Source organism: Physeter macrocephalus, chromosome 8 (genome assembly GCF_002837175.3).
Source record: "Physeter macrocephalus isolate SW-GA chromosome 8, ASM283717v5, whole genome shotgun sequence".
NCBI lineage: Eukaryota > Metazoa > Chordata > Mammalia > Artiodactyla > Physeteridae > Physeter > Physeter macrocephalus.
In genome coordinates, this window is record NC_041221.1 from 16,102,588 (window position 1) to 16,120,297 (window position 17,710).

The 17,710-nt window shown below is 53.4% G+C and overlaps 1 protein-coding gene across 1 annotated transcript in view; it reads right to left on the reverse strand.

The window, feature by feature from the left end:
- Positions 1–17,710, reverse strand: part of LOC114486774 (uncharacterized) — a 37,977-nt gene that overhangs the window by 11,740 nt on the left and 8,527 nt on the right. The window contains exons 8-15 of the mRNA XM_028493318.2: positions 15,556–15,734; positions 15,110–15,211; positions 13,924–14,048; positions 13,119–13,274; positions 10,535–10,647; positions 9,623–9,657; positions 6,787–6,877; positions 2,797–2,831 (exon numbers count right to left, since the gene is read on the reverse strand). Coding sequence (XP_028349119.1) covers positions 2,797–2,831; positions 6,787–6,877; positions 9,623–9,657; positions 10,535–10,647; positions 13,119–13,274; positions 13,924–14,048; positions 15,110–15,211; positions 15,556–15,734 — 836 coding nt within the window. The remainder of the gene's footprint in view (positions 1–2,796; positions 2,832–6,786; positions 6,878–9,622; positions 9,658–10,534; positions 10,648–13,118; positions 13,275–13,923; positions 14,049–15,109; positions 15,212–15,555; positions 15,735–17,710) is intronic.

Here is a 17,710-nt window from a genome sequence, read left to right on the forward strand (position 1 = left end):
TTTCCTGTAAGCTTTTGTGTATGGATAGAAAGCAAAGGTGGCGGCTGCTCGGAGATCAGCCTTGAGGCGGTGTTGGGGGTTTTCCACGGTCTCTGTGTTGATGCAAGAGCATGTGTTACAGATATAATAATGAAGAAGCAGTGAGGTATTAATCTCAACCGATTCTCAACTTTAAATGGATAACAAGCCCAGCTTCCTGGCATGGAGCAGGGCGTGGTGGGCCGTCACCTGGTGGGCCTGGCAATAGCACAGATGACCAAGCCAAAGGGGATTTTTCTCAACACTTGAAATCTAAGGAATTTGCCCTGCTGGGTTTCAGATTTGCTCGGGACTGGTGACCCCTTTTTCTTTCTGATTTCTTCCTTCTGGAATGGGTATGTCTAGCCTATGCCTGTCCCGTCAATGTATTTTGGAAGCAAATAACTTGTCTGGTTTCACAGGCTCACAGGTGGAGTGGAATTTTGTCCAGGATGAATCAATCATACCCTGAGTCTCAGCCATCACTGATTTGGATGATTTAGGTGGTGAGATTTGGGACTTAGAGCTGATGCTTGAACTGGGGGAAGTTGTGATGTGGTGACAGAAGAGCGTGGATTTTGGAGGGTCAGAAGGCAGACTGTTGTGGGTTAACTTGTGTCCCTTCAAAAAAGATGAACAGTTGACCCGTGAACAACATGGCTTTGAACAGTGCGGGTTCACGTATACGTGCGTTTTTTCCAATATACGGTTGGCCCTCTGGATTTATGGGTCTCACATCCGAGAATTCACCCAAACTTGGACTGAAATCTCTATCTGTGGTTTGTCGAATCCTCGGATCCAGAACCCACAAACAGATATGGATGGCTACCTATGGGACTTGAGCATCCATGGATTTTGGTAAACGCAGGGGCTCCTGGAACAAATCCCCCACGGATACTGAGGGACGACTGCATCGGAGCCGTAATTCCCAGGACGTCAGAATGTGACCGTATTTGGAGACAGGGTGTTTCAGAAGCCATCAACTTAAAGTGAGGTCATGGGGGCTTCCTGGTGGCGCAGTGGTTAAGAATCCGCCTGCCAATGCAAGGGATAATGTGACCGTATTTGGAGACAGGGTGTTTCAGAAGCCATCAACTTAAAGTGAGGTCATGGGGGCTTCCTGGTGGCGCAGTGGTTAAGAATCCGCCTGCCAATGCAAGGGATACGGGTTTGAGCCCTGGTCCGGGAAGATCCCACCTGCCGCGGAGCAACTAAGCCCGTGCGCCACAGCTACTGAGCCTGTGCTCTAGATCCTGTGAGCCACAACTACTGAAGCCCAAGTGCCACAACTACTGAAGCCTGCGCACCTAGAGCCCGTGCTCCACAACAAGAGAAGCCACCGCAGTGAGAAGCCCGCGCACCGTAATGAAGGGCAGCCCCCGCTCGCCGCGACTAGGGAAAGCCAGTGAACAGCAACGAAGACCCAACGCAGCCAAAAATAAATAAATAAAATAAAATAAAAAATTTTGGATCAGGGTGGGTACTAATCCAATACCCGTGGTGGCCTTGTAAAAAGGGGAAATTTGTGCACAGAGACAGGCACAGAGGGAAGATGATGTGAAGAGACACAGGGAGAAGATCACCATCTACAAGCCAAGGAGCCAGGCCTGGAACAGACCCCACCACCCTCAGATCCCAATCCACCTTGCCAACACTGGATTTCAGACTTCCAGCCTCCAGAACACCCGTGCTCCACAACAAGAGAAGCCACCGCAGTGAGAAGCCCGCGCACCGTAATGAAGGGCAGCCCCCGCTCGCCGCGACTAGGGAAAGCCAGTGAACAGCAACGAAGACCCAACGCAGCCAAAAATAAATAAATAAAATAAAATAAAAAATTTTGGATCAGGGTGGGTACTAATCCAATACCCGTGGTGGCCTTGTAAAAAGGGGAAATTTGTGCACAGAGACAGGCACAGAGGGAAGATGATGTGAAGAGACACAGGGAGAAGATCACCATCTACAAGCCAAGGAGCCAGGCCTGGAACAGACCCCACCACACTCAGATCCCAATCCACCTTGCCAACACTGGATTTCAGACTTCAGCCTCCAGAACAGTGAGACATGTTTCTAATTTTTAAGCCGCTTGTTTTGTGGTACTTTGCTGTGGCAGCCCTAGTAAATGAAAACACCCACAGTAACATTGCAAGTAAATTCCCTGCTTCTCCACCTTCTGTGAGAAGATGACTTTTCATGGCTGCATACAATTTCATCATGGAGACACAGTGTACTCTTAAAATGTGTTCTTACCCTGGATGATGACCTTTATAATAGGTTCATGTTCTGCTTTTGTGATTTTGAAGGTGACAAGGTCATGTGCGTGTGTGCAGTGCTCCTGGGGCAGAGTGTCACTTACCTTAGCATCTAACTGACTCAACACCGACTCAACATGAGTCAGCCTGACTTTCGGGGGCTTAATTGAAACCTAATGTTAGTAGAGGCTGTCAAAAGGACATTCAGACTCAGCGGAGCCCATGTTCTCCAACTGGCACGGAAAATAAAGAGACTTGTCTTATTTTTGTGTATTAGTTCAGATGTTAGTTGTAAAGAAGGGCGAGAAGAATTATTGTAGTTTCTGCAAGTAAGATAAGTAAAAATGAGATACATGAATGGCTGTAATTGTTAGTAATCTTAAGTGAAACAATTTTAGTTTCCATTGTGTTACACATTATTTAAAAATATTCCATCACAGATGAATTATTTTTAAAGTAATTTGAGTTAAGAAGAGAATACAGCTATTTTTCAGATAGATACAACACCTCTAGTAAGCATCTAACCTACCTCTGTAGAGATGAACTCAGGCTGGCAACTGGTTGCTGTGAGAAAAAATAAAAATCAATAAAATTGTAAAGGGAGAAATTGTCGATGTTGAGGTTATTTGTTCAGAAAATTCAAGTCTGTTATAGTTGATTTCAAGCAATGGTGTCTCAGGGGCTTCTGAGGCCTGGAAAAGGATCTCCCTGGTGGGATAGTATCTTTCCTCCCAACCCATGTTACATGTTACAGAGGTGGCTTCATTTCTCCTAGTCAGGAATGGGATTGCTGGGTCAAATGATAAGAATATATTTAAGTTTTAAAGAAACTGCCAAACTACTTTCCAAAGTGGTGTCACTTTAAATTCTCATTTTCCTTTCCATGTATTAAGACATCCAACTCCTCTACAGGTTCACCAACACTTGGTATTGTTAACCTTTTTAATTTTAGCCATTCTGATTCATGTGTAGTGGGGTCTTATTTTAGTTTTAATTTTCATTCGCCTAATGCCTAATGATGTTGACCATCTTTTCATGTGCATATTTGCCACCCATATATCTTTTTTGGGGGCGCTTTGTTCAAGTCTTTTGCCCATCTTAAAAACTGGGTCATTTTTCTTATAATTGAGTTTTGAAAATTCTTTATATATTCTGGATACAAGTATATGGTTTGGAAGTATTTATTCCAGTCTGTGGCTTATATCTTTATTTTCGTAGTGGTGACTTCTTTTTTTTTTTTTTTTTTTGTGGTATGCGGGCCTCCCTCTGTTGTGGCCTCTCCCGTTGCGGAGCACAGGCTCCGGACGCGCAGGCCCAGCGGCCATGGCTCACGGGCCCAGCCGCTCCGCGGCATGTGGGATCCTCCCAGACCGGGGCGCGAACCTGGTTCCCCTGCATCGGCAGGCGGACGCGCAACCACTGCGCCACCAGGGAAGCCCCATAGTGGTGACTTCTGGAGGGCAAATATTTTAAATTTTGATGAAGTCCAATTTTTCATATTTTTCTTTAATAGTGCTTTGGTGTCATATTAAAGAAAACTTTGCCTAACTCAAGATCACAAAGATTTTATTCTGTTTTCTCCCTAAAGTGTTGTAGTTTAGCCCTGAAATGTAGGTCCAAGGTCGATTTTGAGTGATTTTTTTGTATGCTGTGAAGTAGGACATTAAGTTCTTTTTTTTTTTTTTTTCCTTGTGGGTATCCAATCGTTCCAGTATCATTTACTGAAAATACATTTCTCCCCATTGAATTGCCTTGGCACATTTGTTTAAAATCCATTTGCCATAAATGTAAAAGTTTTATTTCTGGAGTTTCTATTCTGTTTCATTGATCTCTATGTCTATCCTTATGCTGGCAACCACACAGTAGCTTTGTAGTGAAATTTGAAGTCAGATTGTCTAAATCCTCCAATTTGGTTCTTCTTTTTCTAAATGATTTTGGCCACTCTAAGTCCTCCGAATTTCCACATCCAGCTTGCTATTTCCTTAAAGAAAAAAATCTTGCTGGGAATTCAATGGGGATCATGTAAGTTTGTAGATCAATTGGGGGGAAATTTTCTATCACGACAATATTGAGTGTTCCAATCCATAAATATTGTAAATCTTTCCAGTTATTTGGATTGATTGATAAATCTTTCCATTTATTTGGATTAATTTCTCTCAGCAATAGTTTGTAGCTTCACATATACAGATTTTTGTGCCCGTTTCATTATTTTATCATTTTTTGATTCTACTGTGAATGGAATAGTTTTCTTAATACCATTTTCAGAATTTTCACTGCTAGTATACGGAAATGTAATTAGTTTTTTAACATTGATTTTATATCCTACCACTTTGCTAAGCTATCTTATTATTTCTACTAGCTTTTCTGCAGATTTGTTAGGATCATGTTTCCTGCAAATAAACACCGTTTCTGGAACTTTAGTAAAATGTCAAATAGAAGTTTGGAATGGACATTCTTGTCTTGGTCCCAATCTTAAGGGGAAAGCCTTCAGTATGAATTAAGTATGAATTAGTTGTAAGTTTCACCAGTGCTCTTTATCAGATTTAGGGTGTTTTCCCCCCTAGGTTGTGCAATTGTTTGATCATAACTAGATGTGTTACTAGCAAATGCTTTTTCTGATTGATGTGCTTGTATGTTTACTGTATTTTATTTTATTAATATGTTTACTACATTAATACGTTTTCAGATGTTAAACCAACCTTGCATTCCTGGAATAAACCTCACTTAGTCACAGTGTATAGTTCTGTATATATGTGACTGCATTTGCTTTGCTAATATTTTGTTAATGATATTTGCCTCTGTATTCATGAGTGATATTGGCTTATGATACTCTTTTTTGCTGACAGTATCTGGCTTTAGTATTATGTACTAGCCTCACAGAAATGAGTTGGGAAGTATTTCTTCCTCCTCTATTTTCTGAAAGTTTGTGCATAACTGATTTGGTTTTTTTTCCCCTTAAAATAACAGAATTCACCAGTGAGGCCATTAGGGCCTAGGATTTTCTTTGTGGAGAATTTAAAATTACTAGTTCAGTGTCTTTACTTGTTATATGACCATTTGAACGTTCCATTTCTTCTTGAATCGGTTTTGGTAATTTGTACCAACTAAGTAGAATGGTAAATCCCTTTCTTAAGTAATAAAGCATATTTCAACCTTAGAACACTTACAATTAAGTATAGAAAAGTTTAAGAAACCCAAACCCATAATGTTATATTTTTGCATTAGAAAGTCACCTGTGCATTGGTAATTTGGTATTTCAGGTTCTTAAATGCCAAAGATAATGTGTCCTCCAGTGCAGGAGAGAGAAGGGTTTCAAATCTCAGAGTCTTAGAAGATCTGCCTGCTCTTAGGAGTTGAGCTTGGCCTCGTTCTCTCCTGTTGGCCACCAAATGGATATAATAATGTGTCCAGGAGACTTGTAGTGAGATTTAACACAATCATCAATGACAAGTGTCCGTCAGAGTGGTGACCACATGGTCAGGACTGGCAGCAGGTGTCAAATGGGACTGTCTCAGGCAAACTGGAACATAGGGTCACCCTGGCTTTAATGACAGCAAAGAAAAACCCATGGACGCCTGCTCCTGGCTTGCAGTGAAGGTCACCCTTGGTGGTTGAGTCTGGGGGGGTGGGCAGGATGATAGTTTCCACGAAATGTGCTTCCGAACTTCTAGTAGAAGTTGCTAGCTCAAGTGCAAGCAAGGAAAAAGACTGCTGACAACTTCACTGCTGCTAAAGGCAGGTGCTGACCCTCGTGCTGTTTCTAAATTATTACAAGGATCCCCCTTCGCTGATGCCCTTCAGGGTTTGTGGTGAGACGAAGCTCCTCCACAGAGAAAATAAAGTCACCAGCAACCTTCAGAAATTGGCATGGTAGCAATGCCTGCTCACAAGTAGCCCCCCAGAAACCCCCGGAGCATCTGACCTCTGGGAGGGCCTACAATGAGTCAGCCCTGCAGGCTTGATCCTGCGAAGTTATGGAAATGATATAGCACACTCACACATCACACACACACATCACACACGCATCACACACGCATCACACTCACACATCACACACACACATCACACTCACACATCACACACGCATCACACTCACACATCACACACACACATCACACACACACATCACACACGCATCACACTCACACATCACACACACACATCACACACGCATCACACACGCATCACACTCACACATCACACACACACATCACACACACATCACACACATCACACTCACATCACAAACACACAGAACACACAAGCATCACACACACAAACTCACACACATACACAATACAAGCCCCGCAGTTAAGAAGAGTTCTGTCCCTCACTTTCTCTTCTATTCCCCACCTACCTCTGTTCCCATGGGAGGGGCATCCCTGGGAACCCCATACATGCTTCAATTCATCAAACAAACAATTCCCAATCCTGCTCTGCCCTCATTATTGGAGGGCCTTAGACCCACCTTCGGCTCTGACCCCCGTGGTGAGTCTCACGCTGGTGGCCGTGGTCTTACCTCTGACGACGAGGTGTCCTCTGGCTTTACGGCAGTGGAGCATAGACGCAGGTGCATGGAAGTTGGCAGGAACTCCTTGAGCTTCTTTCTGCTAGGATGGGGCGGGGGGCAGGGAAGACTGAGGTCAGCGGGGAAGGAGCTGGCTGGGGGCAGCGGCGCTTGCGGGGCTGGGAAGGCTGCAAAGCCTCACACCAGCGCCAGGGCTGCCGTCTCCTCCTTAGAGCAGCAGCCCTGGGAGCCCGTTTGAACGCTCGACGTGAAACAGCCTGCAGGGGCTGTGCACGTAAAGGACCATGACTGCGTGCCAGTGGGACGCCACGAAGACGGGCTTCGCCCCACTGAGCCCGCCCCCCCCCCGGACAACTGCACTTGCCAGTTTGTGCGCGGCAGCGGTGCAGGGGCTCCTTACAAGGGCACAGTGACGTGCCTCGGGGCCACAACATTGCCACTTTGTGGCGCTTCCCCGCAGAGGCTCCAGGAGACGAATGCGGGAGGCTTGTCTTTGATGCCCGGGTGAGTCAGTGTCACCACACGGACCTCCACAAACCGAGGAAGAGGGAGGTCGGGGAGGTTTGAAGCATGAGGAGGACTCGGCCCTCCGCTACCGACTTAGAGATGGAGCGCGAGGACGGGACGGGCTCTGTCAACATTCCAGACCCAGCGTCTGCAGAGGACGACGCTGCCCCAGGAGCCCTGGCGGCTCTGTGTGAAGTGCCAGGCAGAGCCCGGTGCGCCCGCAGGCAGGCGTGCGCCTGCGGGACCCGAGAGCTCTCGCGTCGTCTCCGCCGCTACGTCAGCGGGGATTTGCTGTGTAGCAATGGGAACTGGCACAGGCCACGCCTCTAGAATCAGACAGGAAGTGTCTGCCTGTGTGTGGCCCTCCCCCCACTTGTAGTTTCATCCTAGCTGGTCAATTTCTATCGCTATAATCCATTCTATTTATTGTGCCATGGCGGGCAAACAGTCCAGAGCAAACACTCCCAGTAAACTGGTCTGATAACTGCTACTAGAGACACACTTTACAAAGTCCCACAGTGTTTTCCACCAAAACACGCCAGTGAGACACTTCAGTGTCCTGTGATTTAAACATATTCCCAGGTTTCTAGGACCTACTCCAGCAAGCTTTCCCCCAAATCGGGCTGTGCCTACTCGTCGACTGTTAGGTTGACCCCCAGGTCACCCCGGGAACATTTCTGCAGCGAACAAAGGCCATTGGTGTTTTATTGCCCGTTGGGTCTGGAGGGCTTGTAAACTTATATTTTGTTGTATCACACTTCTCACACAATCAACCCTTTCAATAAAGGGATGCAAAAGTAAAGACTAGATTGAAAATAAAGAATAGTATTCCAAAAATGAGGAATATGGTACATTCCAAGGATGGCATGATTTATATTCATAAAAATCATTATTTTTTCTGTTAACAGACAACGTTCACAATATATGGAGATTTTTAAAAAGACTTCTAAAGAGGTCTACAATATGATTATAATTTTAGAAAATGCCCATCATGTATATAATGCACTCAAAAGATATTTAAAAGGAAGACCTAAAAGATACTAATCAAAATGCCAGCAGTGGCACTTGGTGGAGGGGGGCAAGAAGGGATGTTCGTATTTACACTGGGAAGTTTTGCAGTTTCCACATTTTCTATAATGAATATGCATTGATTAGGCAATCTGAAGAAAACTAGGTTTTTGTCTTGTTTAGGTTTGGTTTTAGAGTTAAGCTTACCATGCTGATTCCAGTTAGGTTTCTACCATTCTTGCCAGAAAGCGATAAAAGAAAAAATCTTCTTAGATTTTATTTAAAGGGCCATAGACACTTGAAAGTGAAATTCAAAATGACTTAGATTTTCACAATACTAGTGCCAATCAGGTTTCTAATACATTTAGAAGAAAAAAAATAGTGGGCAATTTGAAAAGGAATGCTCTTTCACACTAAACTATATGCCCTGATTATTAAACTAAGCAAAAATCTGTAGCAATTCTCAGCTTTTGGGGAATTGACTAATGGTGCACTTCTCCTTTTCTGAGTCTCTCTGCCAGTTGAGCTGCGGCAAGGGAGACGAGAAGCCCTCCAGGACCCCTGGGCCAGTCTTCCCTGCCAGGAACACCGGAGCTTCCCCTGCAGGCTTCCGGGAAGAAGGAGTCTACTAGGGTGTGCCCGGCACTTCCAGCCCCTCGATTCCCCACCTCCCCACCCGGAGACTGGCTTCCCGGTTTGTTCCCCACACAGACGCTGAGCTGTGAAGGTGGGGAGGCAGCCTTTGTCCCTCCCACGTAAAGTGCACACCGAACGTATCTCCAGGTCAAACTCCAGGTTTCTTGGAACTGCACAAAATGATCTTCAAGTTTATGTGGAAAAATAAATACAGGAAAGAATTGTCAAAAGTAATGAAAAAGAAAAATCTTAAGAGGGGCATTCACCTACTAGATATTAAAAGGTAGCTAAATGAAGTCCCATCGTTAAAACAGCACAGTGTCCTTAGTAGACTCAGCAGAGGGACAGACTGCTGTCCAGAAGCAGAACAGGCCCAGCGTCTACGGAAGCTCGGGGTATCAGGAAAACGGCCTTTCGATTTGATGAGGAAAAGTGGACCATTTAATTAATGAGGTGGCAACCGACAGTTATGCTGTAATAAAATAACCTTGGCTCCTATTTCAGTAAATACAAAAATAAACAGAAGATGGTTTAAAAACCAAATGTAAAGAAAGCAAGTAAAAATTACGAAAATATTAGGAAAGAATATGGAGGATGATCCTTGGGCTAAGAAAGACTTTTTAAAGCAAGCCAGTTAAGAGGAGACTATAGCTGCTCTAGGCAGATGACGACTTACCCCTGCACAGCTGATCTCAGGTGGTTATCCGGCTGCTGTGGGAGAGAAAGGAAAGTCATAAAAGGAAAGCAAGTTGTTGACACTTTCAGTTGATTTGGAGCAGTGGTACCTCAGGGTCTCCTGGGTCCTGGGAAGGGACCTCACAGAAGGGGAGGGGGGCACCCTTCCCCGCACCCTTACCCATGTGTGCGCATTTCCACTTCCCTTTGGCAAGAGACAGGGAGTGGGGTGACTGGGTCACTGAGACGTATATGTTTCACTTTTTAAGAAAATGCCAAACCTCTTTGCAAAGTGATTGTAGCTTCACATCCCCACCAGCAACGTGTGAGCCCGCCATCTACAGCCTCGCCGACACGTGGGGTCGGTCTCTTTGATTATGGCCACGCTAATGGGCATGTGTGATGTCTCACTGTGGTTTTAATTTGTGTTTCCTTAACGATGACCTATGTTGACCATCTGAGATCCCCTCTGGTGCAGCGTGTTCAAATCTTTTGCCCATTTAAAAAGCTGGGTCGATTTTCTTAAAACTGAGTTTTGAAAGTCCTATGCAGTTTCTGGGTATAAGTGTATGATTTGCAAATAATTATTTGTGTCTGTGGCTTATATTTTCATTTTCTTAATGGTGACCTTCGAAGAGTAAACGTCAACTTTGGTGAGGAGGAGCTGCAGAAATGGGTGGGCCTGCAAGGAGTCAGCCCTGCTGGCTTGATCTTGCGGAGAGTGAGTTCGGAAATGATACAACACACACACGCACGCTACACGCCAAACACACCCCCCCACACACACAACCGCACACACATGCCAACGCAGAAGCGAAGAATTGTGGCTAAGTGGTCCTAGCTGCAAGGTGACCTCGGGTCTTGCCCCAGTGCTGCAGGAACCTGGTTGGTGAAGCAGAGAGACGTCCAGTACCTGTGACAACTCTTTGCTTTGTGAGGTCACATCGCTCTTCACTGCCAGGGGCGTCGAGCTCTCCTGTTGGTAGTTTTGCCTTATGTAGTCAAGTGTGCTCAACTTCCTGGACCCTAGAAAGGAGGAAGGGGGCAAAGGGCAGAGTCAGCCTCCATCCGCTGCACAGCAGCCCGCCCTCTGTGGTCCGGGGCGTTGGGGGCTGCTTCCCAGGCCACTCCAAGCCCGGCTGGCCCTGGGCCACGGCCCGCAGCTCCTCGCACCTGCTGGGCCCACCAGCCCCATCCCGGGCAGGGGAGCCATGGCCCTGCGTCCCTCACAGGCCCGTAAAGCCAAGGTGGACGGGGGAGTGCTGAGCCCAGCTCCGTTTTAATTAAGGTGAGACACCAGCTCCCACATGCGGCGGGGGGACCCCAGGCTCTTAGGAGAGACTCTCAAACGTGTTTGTCAATAGAAAAGCGCTATTAACGAAAGAATGCTCTGGGCCCGTGTCAGTCGTGTGCCTTCGCGGAGGGGCCAAACTTTCCCTGAAAACTAACAAACGTGAGAACAGAGGGTTGACCGTCATTTCTGAAAAGCAAAAAGGGCCGCCCGCAGAAGCCTATTTGCTGCTTGAGAAGCAGACAGAGGGCCGCCTGGCCCCACAAGGCCCCACAAGGCCCCACAAGGCCTCACAAGGCCCCACAAGGCCCCACAAGGCCCCACAAGGCCCCACAAGGCCTCACAAGGCCCCACAAGGCCCCACAAGGCCCCATAAGGCCTCACAAGGCCTCACAAGGCCCCACAAGACCCCACAAGGCCTCACAAGGCCCCACAAGGCCCCACAAGGCCCCACAAGGCCCCACAAGGCCCCACAAGGCCCCACAAGGCCCCACAAGGCCTCACAAGGCCCCACAAGGCCCCACAAGGCCCCACAAGGCCCGCTTGGCCGCTCCCCCGCGGCGGGCCCGCGGCTTAGAACCCCGTCCCCTTCCCTGGGGGTTCCTACGAGGGCTTTTGCTTCGTTTGCCTTATCTTTCTTGGTTAACTGCACACATTCCCTCAGAACCTGTGTCACAGTTTGAGGATGTAAACGTGACCGTTTGTATTCTCACGGAAATGTTCACTCTTCCGTGTGGGTTTGCGCAAACGCCACCAAATCCCGACCGTGAGGCGCCGCTGCGTGCCTCCGGCGCTCACCCTCTTCTGAGCGCACTTCGCGCGAGGTGTGGTGATCGGGCCGCGGTGATGAAGCAGAGGAGGGGACACAGACGCAGAGCCTCACCCGGCCCGCAGCCTGGGAGCTGTGGCCGGAGCCCGGCCGCACCGAGGAAGGTCCGCCTGCGTCCACCCGCCTCGCGGGGCCCACCCGCCAGCTCGGGCAGCTGGAGGATCCTCCTCTTCCTCAGCATCTTCCACGGCGCTTTCTCTCCCGCTTGCGGTGCCCGGCTCTTCCTTGAGCCTCCGGCCCGAGGGTTTCCCTCGGATCGCATGCCGAGCGCTCGCCGGGACTGAATTCTGACTCGCCACTGCGCGGAGTCTGACCCCGCAGAAACTGAGGGGTCGCGAGGATGTTAAGTAGGTACGTTCTAGGGTACTTTTACTGTAACCGACAATCGCTAAATCCCAACGTTCTCCTGGAAATCCATTCTTGGAGGTCCAAAGACCCTAAAATAAACCCACTCGGTCCTGAATCCAGCACGTCTCCCCCGGTACAGGCCTCCTGTGTGTCCTCACCCTCGGTGATGGTGGCACCACTAGCCCCTGGACACTCCTGTGCGTACATGTCCAGCTGGCCACCGAGTCCTGTGGGCTTGACTTCTCCAGGCCCCTCCTCACTCCTGCGGACTCACCGCGTCCCCATCAGCTGCAGAAGCGCGGAGAGCAGCGCCTGGGCGCGCTCGGCCTGGACAGACGCAACGCCCCCAACGCACACCTCGGCCCTGAGCCCGGGGCCCTGCTGGCCCCGCCGCGCACGCGGGAGCTGGGGGAGCCGTCCGGCGCTTCCAGGGAGGGTTCTGCGCTCGTCTCTGGCTCAGCGGGGGATGGTGGGCGCCGGAGCGCCCGGCACGGCCGCCACAGGCCCCTCGCCTTCCCTTCGGGGCCGCAGAGGTTGGTGACGGTTGTGACTTCCAAACAAAGGCTTCACAGGGTGCGGGACGGGCGGCCTCCCCTCATTTTAAAGGCAGATGGAGCCTGCCCCGGGCAGCTGCCGTGTGGACACGAGAAAAGCACCGGTTCTCCCTCAAGCGAGTGTGGTGAGTGGAGACCCCATCGCTGAGTTCAATGCTCTTCATCGTTAGGATTTCTGGTTGTTGCTTTTCTAAATCTCCCTGTTCTTTTCCACAGTGTCCTGTTCCTGCCTCACAGGTTCTATTCCTTTTTATCTCTGAACACCTTAACTGACCACTGTTTGAACCTCCTTTATGTTTTCCGCAGGTCTTGGAACAGAACTCAGCCCTTCTGCCCCTCGTGGGGTGTTTCTTCTCTTCCTGTGACTCGTCCTTTGTGCTTTGAGCTTGTTTCTGGCAGAGGCTGCCTGCCCGGGGACCCACGTGAACACAGGGGCAAAGGCTGGCCAACGCGGGGCAGCCCCGGGGGCACGTACGCAGGTAGATGTGGAAGAAGAGCAGGTGACCAAGCAGCAGGAGGCTGATGAGCTCAAGCAGCAGCACCAGCACCCCGATGCCCAGGAAGACAGGGGTGCTCGTCCTCACAGGGAAAAACGGAAGGAACAGTAGCCACGTGTTCTGATCGGAGATGCCTGTGGAGAGGGGGAGAGACACATGCATCCAGCTCCTGCTCACGAGGTAGCACCTCTCAGCAGGTGAGTACCTGGGGACAGAGCGTGGCAGTGGGGGAGGGAACACCAGCCTGAGGGGGTGACTCCCTGCCCAGGTGAGCTCCTCCCTGCCCAGGTGAGCACCTCCCTGCCCAGGTGAGCCCTTCCTCCTCGCCCAGGTGTGCTCCGCCTGACCTAAGCACCCTTGCAGCCCCTCCTGACTGCAGTGGGTATCACGATCCACTTTATGGACCCGGAAGGTAAGGCTGGGAGAGGGTAACTAGGTGCCCAGGTCACAGAGCCTGACCCCGGCGTCCACTGCGCTGCCCCGCTGGGCCCTCCCCACTCTCACTAGAGCTGGAAGGTCAGAGCCACCACCTGGGGCATTTCCACGATACAGTCCTCTGTGACCCAAGGGGACCTGACACCACAGCCACGCGGCTTCCAACAATTAAGTGAAGAAAAACAGAGAAGGGTCGCGTGCTGGCCAGTGAAGACCGAATTCCAGCTCAAGCGTCTTCACCCCACGACTCAGTCTGGTCAGGTGCTCGACCCCGGCTGCCCTGCGTGGCCCCACAAAGGGAAGGTGGCGGGAGGGGAGGCCCAGGCCCGGGCGCGGGGCAGCGCATACCCGTGTAGTGTGGGTCGGTGCGCAGCCCGGCGGGGTCGATGAAGTACTGGATGAAGACGTACAGCAGGATGGAGACCATGTACAGCAGTCCGGCCGAAGCTGAGGCCACCGACGTGAAGAAGTACCTGTGGGAGCAGAGCCTGCTCGGGCGGCTGCACAGCCCGGGACCGGGCAGCCGGCCGGCACGCGGCCGGGGCCCGGCAGGCCCGGGGCAGCGTGCGCGACCCGGCGTGTCCCTGCTGAGGGCGCGCCCCGGCCGCCTCCCCGCAGCACTTCCTCCTCTGGCTCCCGGCCTCTGGGCTTCTCCCTCCTGCTCTCGGGGTGACCCCGGGGGCCTGCCCCGCGGTTTCTCCTGCCCCACAACATGCATCCGAGACCTCGCTCGGTCCTACGGGAGGCCCGAGGAGGGCCCTAACCCTAACGCTAAGCGCCCCAGCTCACAAGAGGGAGCGGAGGCTCAGACACGGGGTGCGACTGGTCCAAGCCGGCCCCGCCCGGGCCCCCTTCTCCTGCTGGTTCAGACCCGGCTCCCTCCCGGCCACCACCGGGGGCACGGCCGGCCGGGGTGCCGCTGCCAGCGCCGCGGAGCAGGGCGCCACTGCCTTCGAAAGGCACACCCGTCAGGGCTGCGTGCTTCGGTTTTAGACCCAAATCACCGCTGCACTCTGCGCACGAAAGACACGGAGAACGGCCTCCCCGTCCGAACAGATAAACCCTGGGTGGCAATTCCTGGAATACGGTTCCACTAAAACGCCTTCCTTTAGTCTTCCTGCTGTTATACCTTTAACGTCTTCAGCGTTAAACAGTGTCTGTAGTTCACCTGAAGTCCCCTTACACCTGCCCTGACGTCCTCCCCCGACGCCCCGGATAACCCCGCACAGGCCAACCCCGTTGTGTGCCAGGACCCCCACCCGCGCGCCGCGCCGACCCTGCCCGGTTGACACGGGGAGGCGCCCGCCAGGAGACCCCTCTCAGCCAGCTCCGTGCTTGGAGCCGCCGTCGGGACCCCTCGGGGCTCTTCGCAGCAGGGCCACACCCCTCACCCGTCCCCACGGCAGGTGGACCTTGAGGTGCTCGGCCAGGTAGGAGGCCCCTTAAGGAGGCACGTCCCGGAGTGGGGGGGGGGGGGGGCGAGCCGCGTGAGGCGTGAGTGCCATCCCGACGCCCGGGTGGGGAGAAGCCTCACCAGTAATTCCTCTTCCCCACGCAGTTGTTAATCCACTTGCAGTGATGGTCAAAGCCCAAGACACACTTGTTGCAGGTGCTACAATGCTTGGCTTTCATAGTCCTGGAAAGAAGGTTGGGAGGGGCAGCCTGTCAGAGCCCCTGTCTGCCGGCAGGGTCAACCCCACGCGGTGGGGGCCCCCGGGCCTGAGGCCCGGAGGCTGAGTCGGACCCCTCCTGGCCGCCTACTGACCCCCGTGGGGCCCTGAGCAGCCCCGGGCTGTGATCCGGTCGGGGGAAGAGGCTCGTGTGAGACGCAAGGCTACAGCGCTCCTGCCCCGGACTGGCGGGGGGCTGTGTGTCGGGGCCCCTGCTTCTCTGCCCAAGGGGCGGCGCCCGTCGGCTGCTGGGGACCAGGTGCGCCCGGGCCCAGCCCACCCCCGCGGGACGGCACGGGGGGGCACTCACACGATGACCTGGCACAGGTGACAATGCTGCCTCTGGATGACATGCGCGTGTTTGGATCGGTCGAAAGTGGGCACAGACCGTGAGTAGCTCCTCTTGAGGCGGACGTTGGCTTCGGCCGGATCAATGGAAACAGCGATCAAGTGCACTACGACGTAGAAGAGGGAAATCCCGCTGGACACCTGCGGGGCGTCAAGGAGCAACTCGGCCTGGGCAGCGCGCGCGAGGGGCCCGCTCCGGGCGGCCAGGTGTCCAGGCCCCAGGCAGCCACGGGAGCCTGTGTCTGGCCGGGAATGGGAACGGCCCCTCGGGCCCCTGCGTGCCCAGCGGAATCCCCCCGAGTCCTTTGTCCTTGAGGGACAGAGCAGGGCCCGCTGGAGGCCGCGGCCCTGCAACCCCAGCTGAGCTTCACCGGGACAGCGGGGGAGGCCAGTGTGCGTCCGCGGGCACCAAGCGTGGCGCCGAGGCCGGGCTGTGGAGGTCCTTGGGGCAGGGAGGTGTGTCATGCGAGAAGGAGGGAGGGAGGGAGGGAGCCTTTGTGGTGAGCGGCCGGGACTGTCTGTCTCTGTCTCTCTGTGTCCCGCTGTCCCCCCAGCCCAGCAACCCCTCAGGCCCAATCCAGTTCCCACTCCCTCCAGGGCTCCCAGGGTAAAATCAACTCCTCAGATCCCACCCTCTCCACCTCCTCTCCAGGGACCGACACACTGTCCCCATGGAAACCAAACAGAAGGGGAGGAAGTGTCCGCCCGGCCTCCGCATCAGCCCTGCCCTGCTTCCCAGGACGGTTCTGAGCCGGGAGGGTTAGGGTTCGCAGGTCCAGCTCCTGCGAGGGCGGCCCGGGCGTGGTGGGGAGATGCCCCTCTCCAGCCGCCCACAGGGTCTTGTGGCAAAGCCGCACGTGCACAGGGCCCACCGGCAGTGCAGACTCCGAGCAGGGAGGCCCCTCTTCGGGGGTCCTTCTCAGGCTGCGCCGCCGTGGGGTCCAGGGCCTGCGGGCCCCGCCGGTCAGCTCAGCCTCACTGGAGCCGCCCTGGGGCTCTGGGGCTTGCGTTCACGGGCACGCTCCTGCCTGGACCAAGCATCCCCGGTGCACGGCGAGCCTCAGTGGGGGGCTGGTCTGGCCAAAGCTGCTTGGCCTCCCTTGTCCTCCAGCCTCCCGTGCAGACCCAGGGCCCTGGGTGCCAGGCGTGGGGCAACAGAGGCCCGGCCCAGCCAGGGGGCACGGAGACCACGGTGAGGGCGAGAGAACCGAGGACCAGCCATGCCAGGGGACCTGCACAGGGAACGGGACTGACCGGATCCCTCCGTGCCACATAGGGACGGACGCCCTTCCTGTGGCCTGGACCTCCCTGCCCCTGCTGTCCAGCAGACTGAGCCACGCTCCTGTGCAGGGTGTAGGGCAGTGGGCAGGTGGTCAGCGGCCAGCCTGCACTGTCCCATCTGGAGATGCCAACAAGGTCCGGGCACGCTGGTGCCCCTACGCCCGCTTCCCCGAGGCCTGAGGCACAGCTGACGCAGCACTGTTTGTGTGGCTGCTGTGGCAACGGGAGCGTGTCCCGAGCGCAGGACACAGGCGGGGGCACAGCCCGGGACAGGAGATGTGGCAGGAAGTCGCACTGCGGCCCAGGTGCGGCCCTGCTCTGCAGAGCTAGAGTAGGACTGTCCCCATCGGACGCCGGGGGGCGGGGGCCAGGAGGGTGGACAGGAGGGCAGCTGGGAGGCTGGAGCCCAGTGCGGTCCAAGGGTTCTGTCCGCACGTCCACACTCGGCTCCACACGAGACCGCAGCCCGGGAGAGTGGGGGGACAGCAGCCCAGGCTCAGACCCTCAGCCTCACGGTGGAGGTGCCCGGGGGCCCAACCCAAGCCTGACAGGCAGCCCTGCAGAGCCCCTAAGCCTGCAGGTGCCCAGGGGATCCCGAGACCCAGATGCGGTGGGCCCAGCCGCCACGGCCCCACAGACGCCGCGCGTCTGCCACAGGTACACGTGTGGGCCCACCTGCCTGCCCGCGTCTGCGTTGGCCAGAGACGACCCGGCCATTCCCGCTGTTGGTCACACACCCAGTGGCCGTCGCTGAGCCCCCAGAATAGAAGGTGCGGCGGGCGGGGTGCCGCGCCCTCAAGCTGCCCGCTTTCACTCTCGATGTAATTTTATCTCAG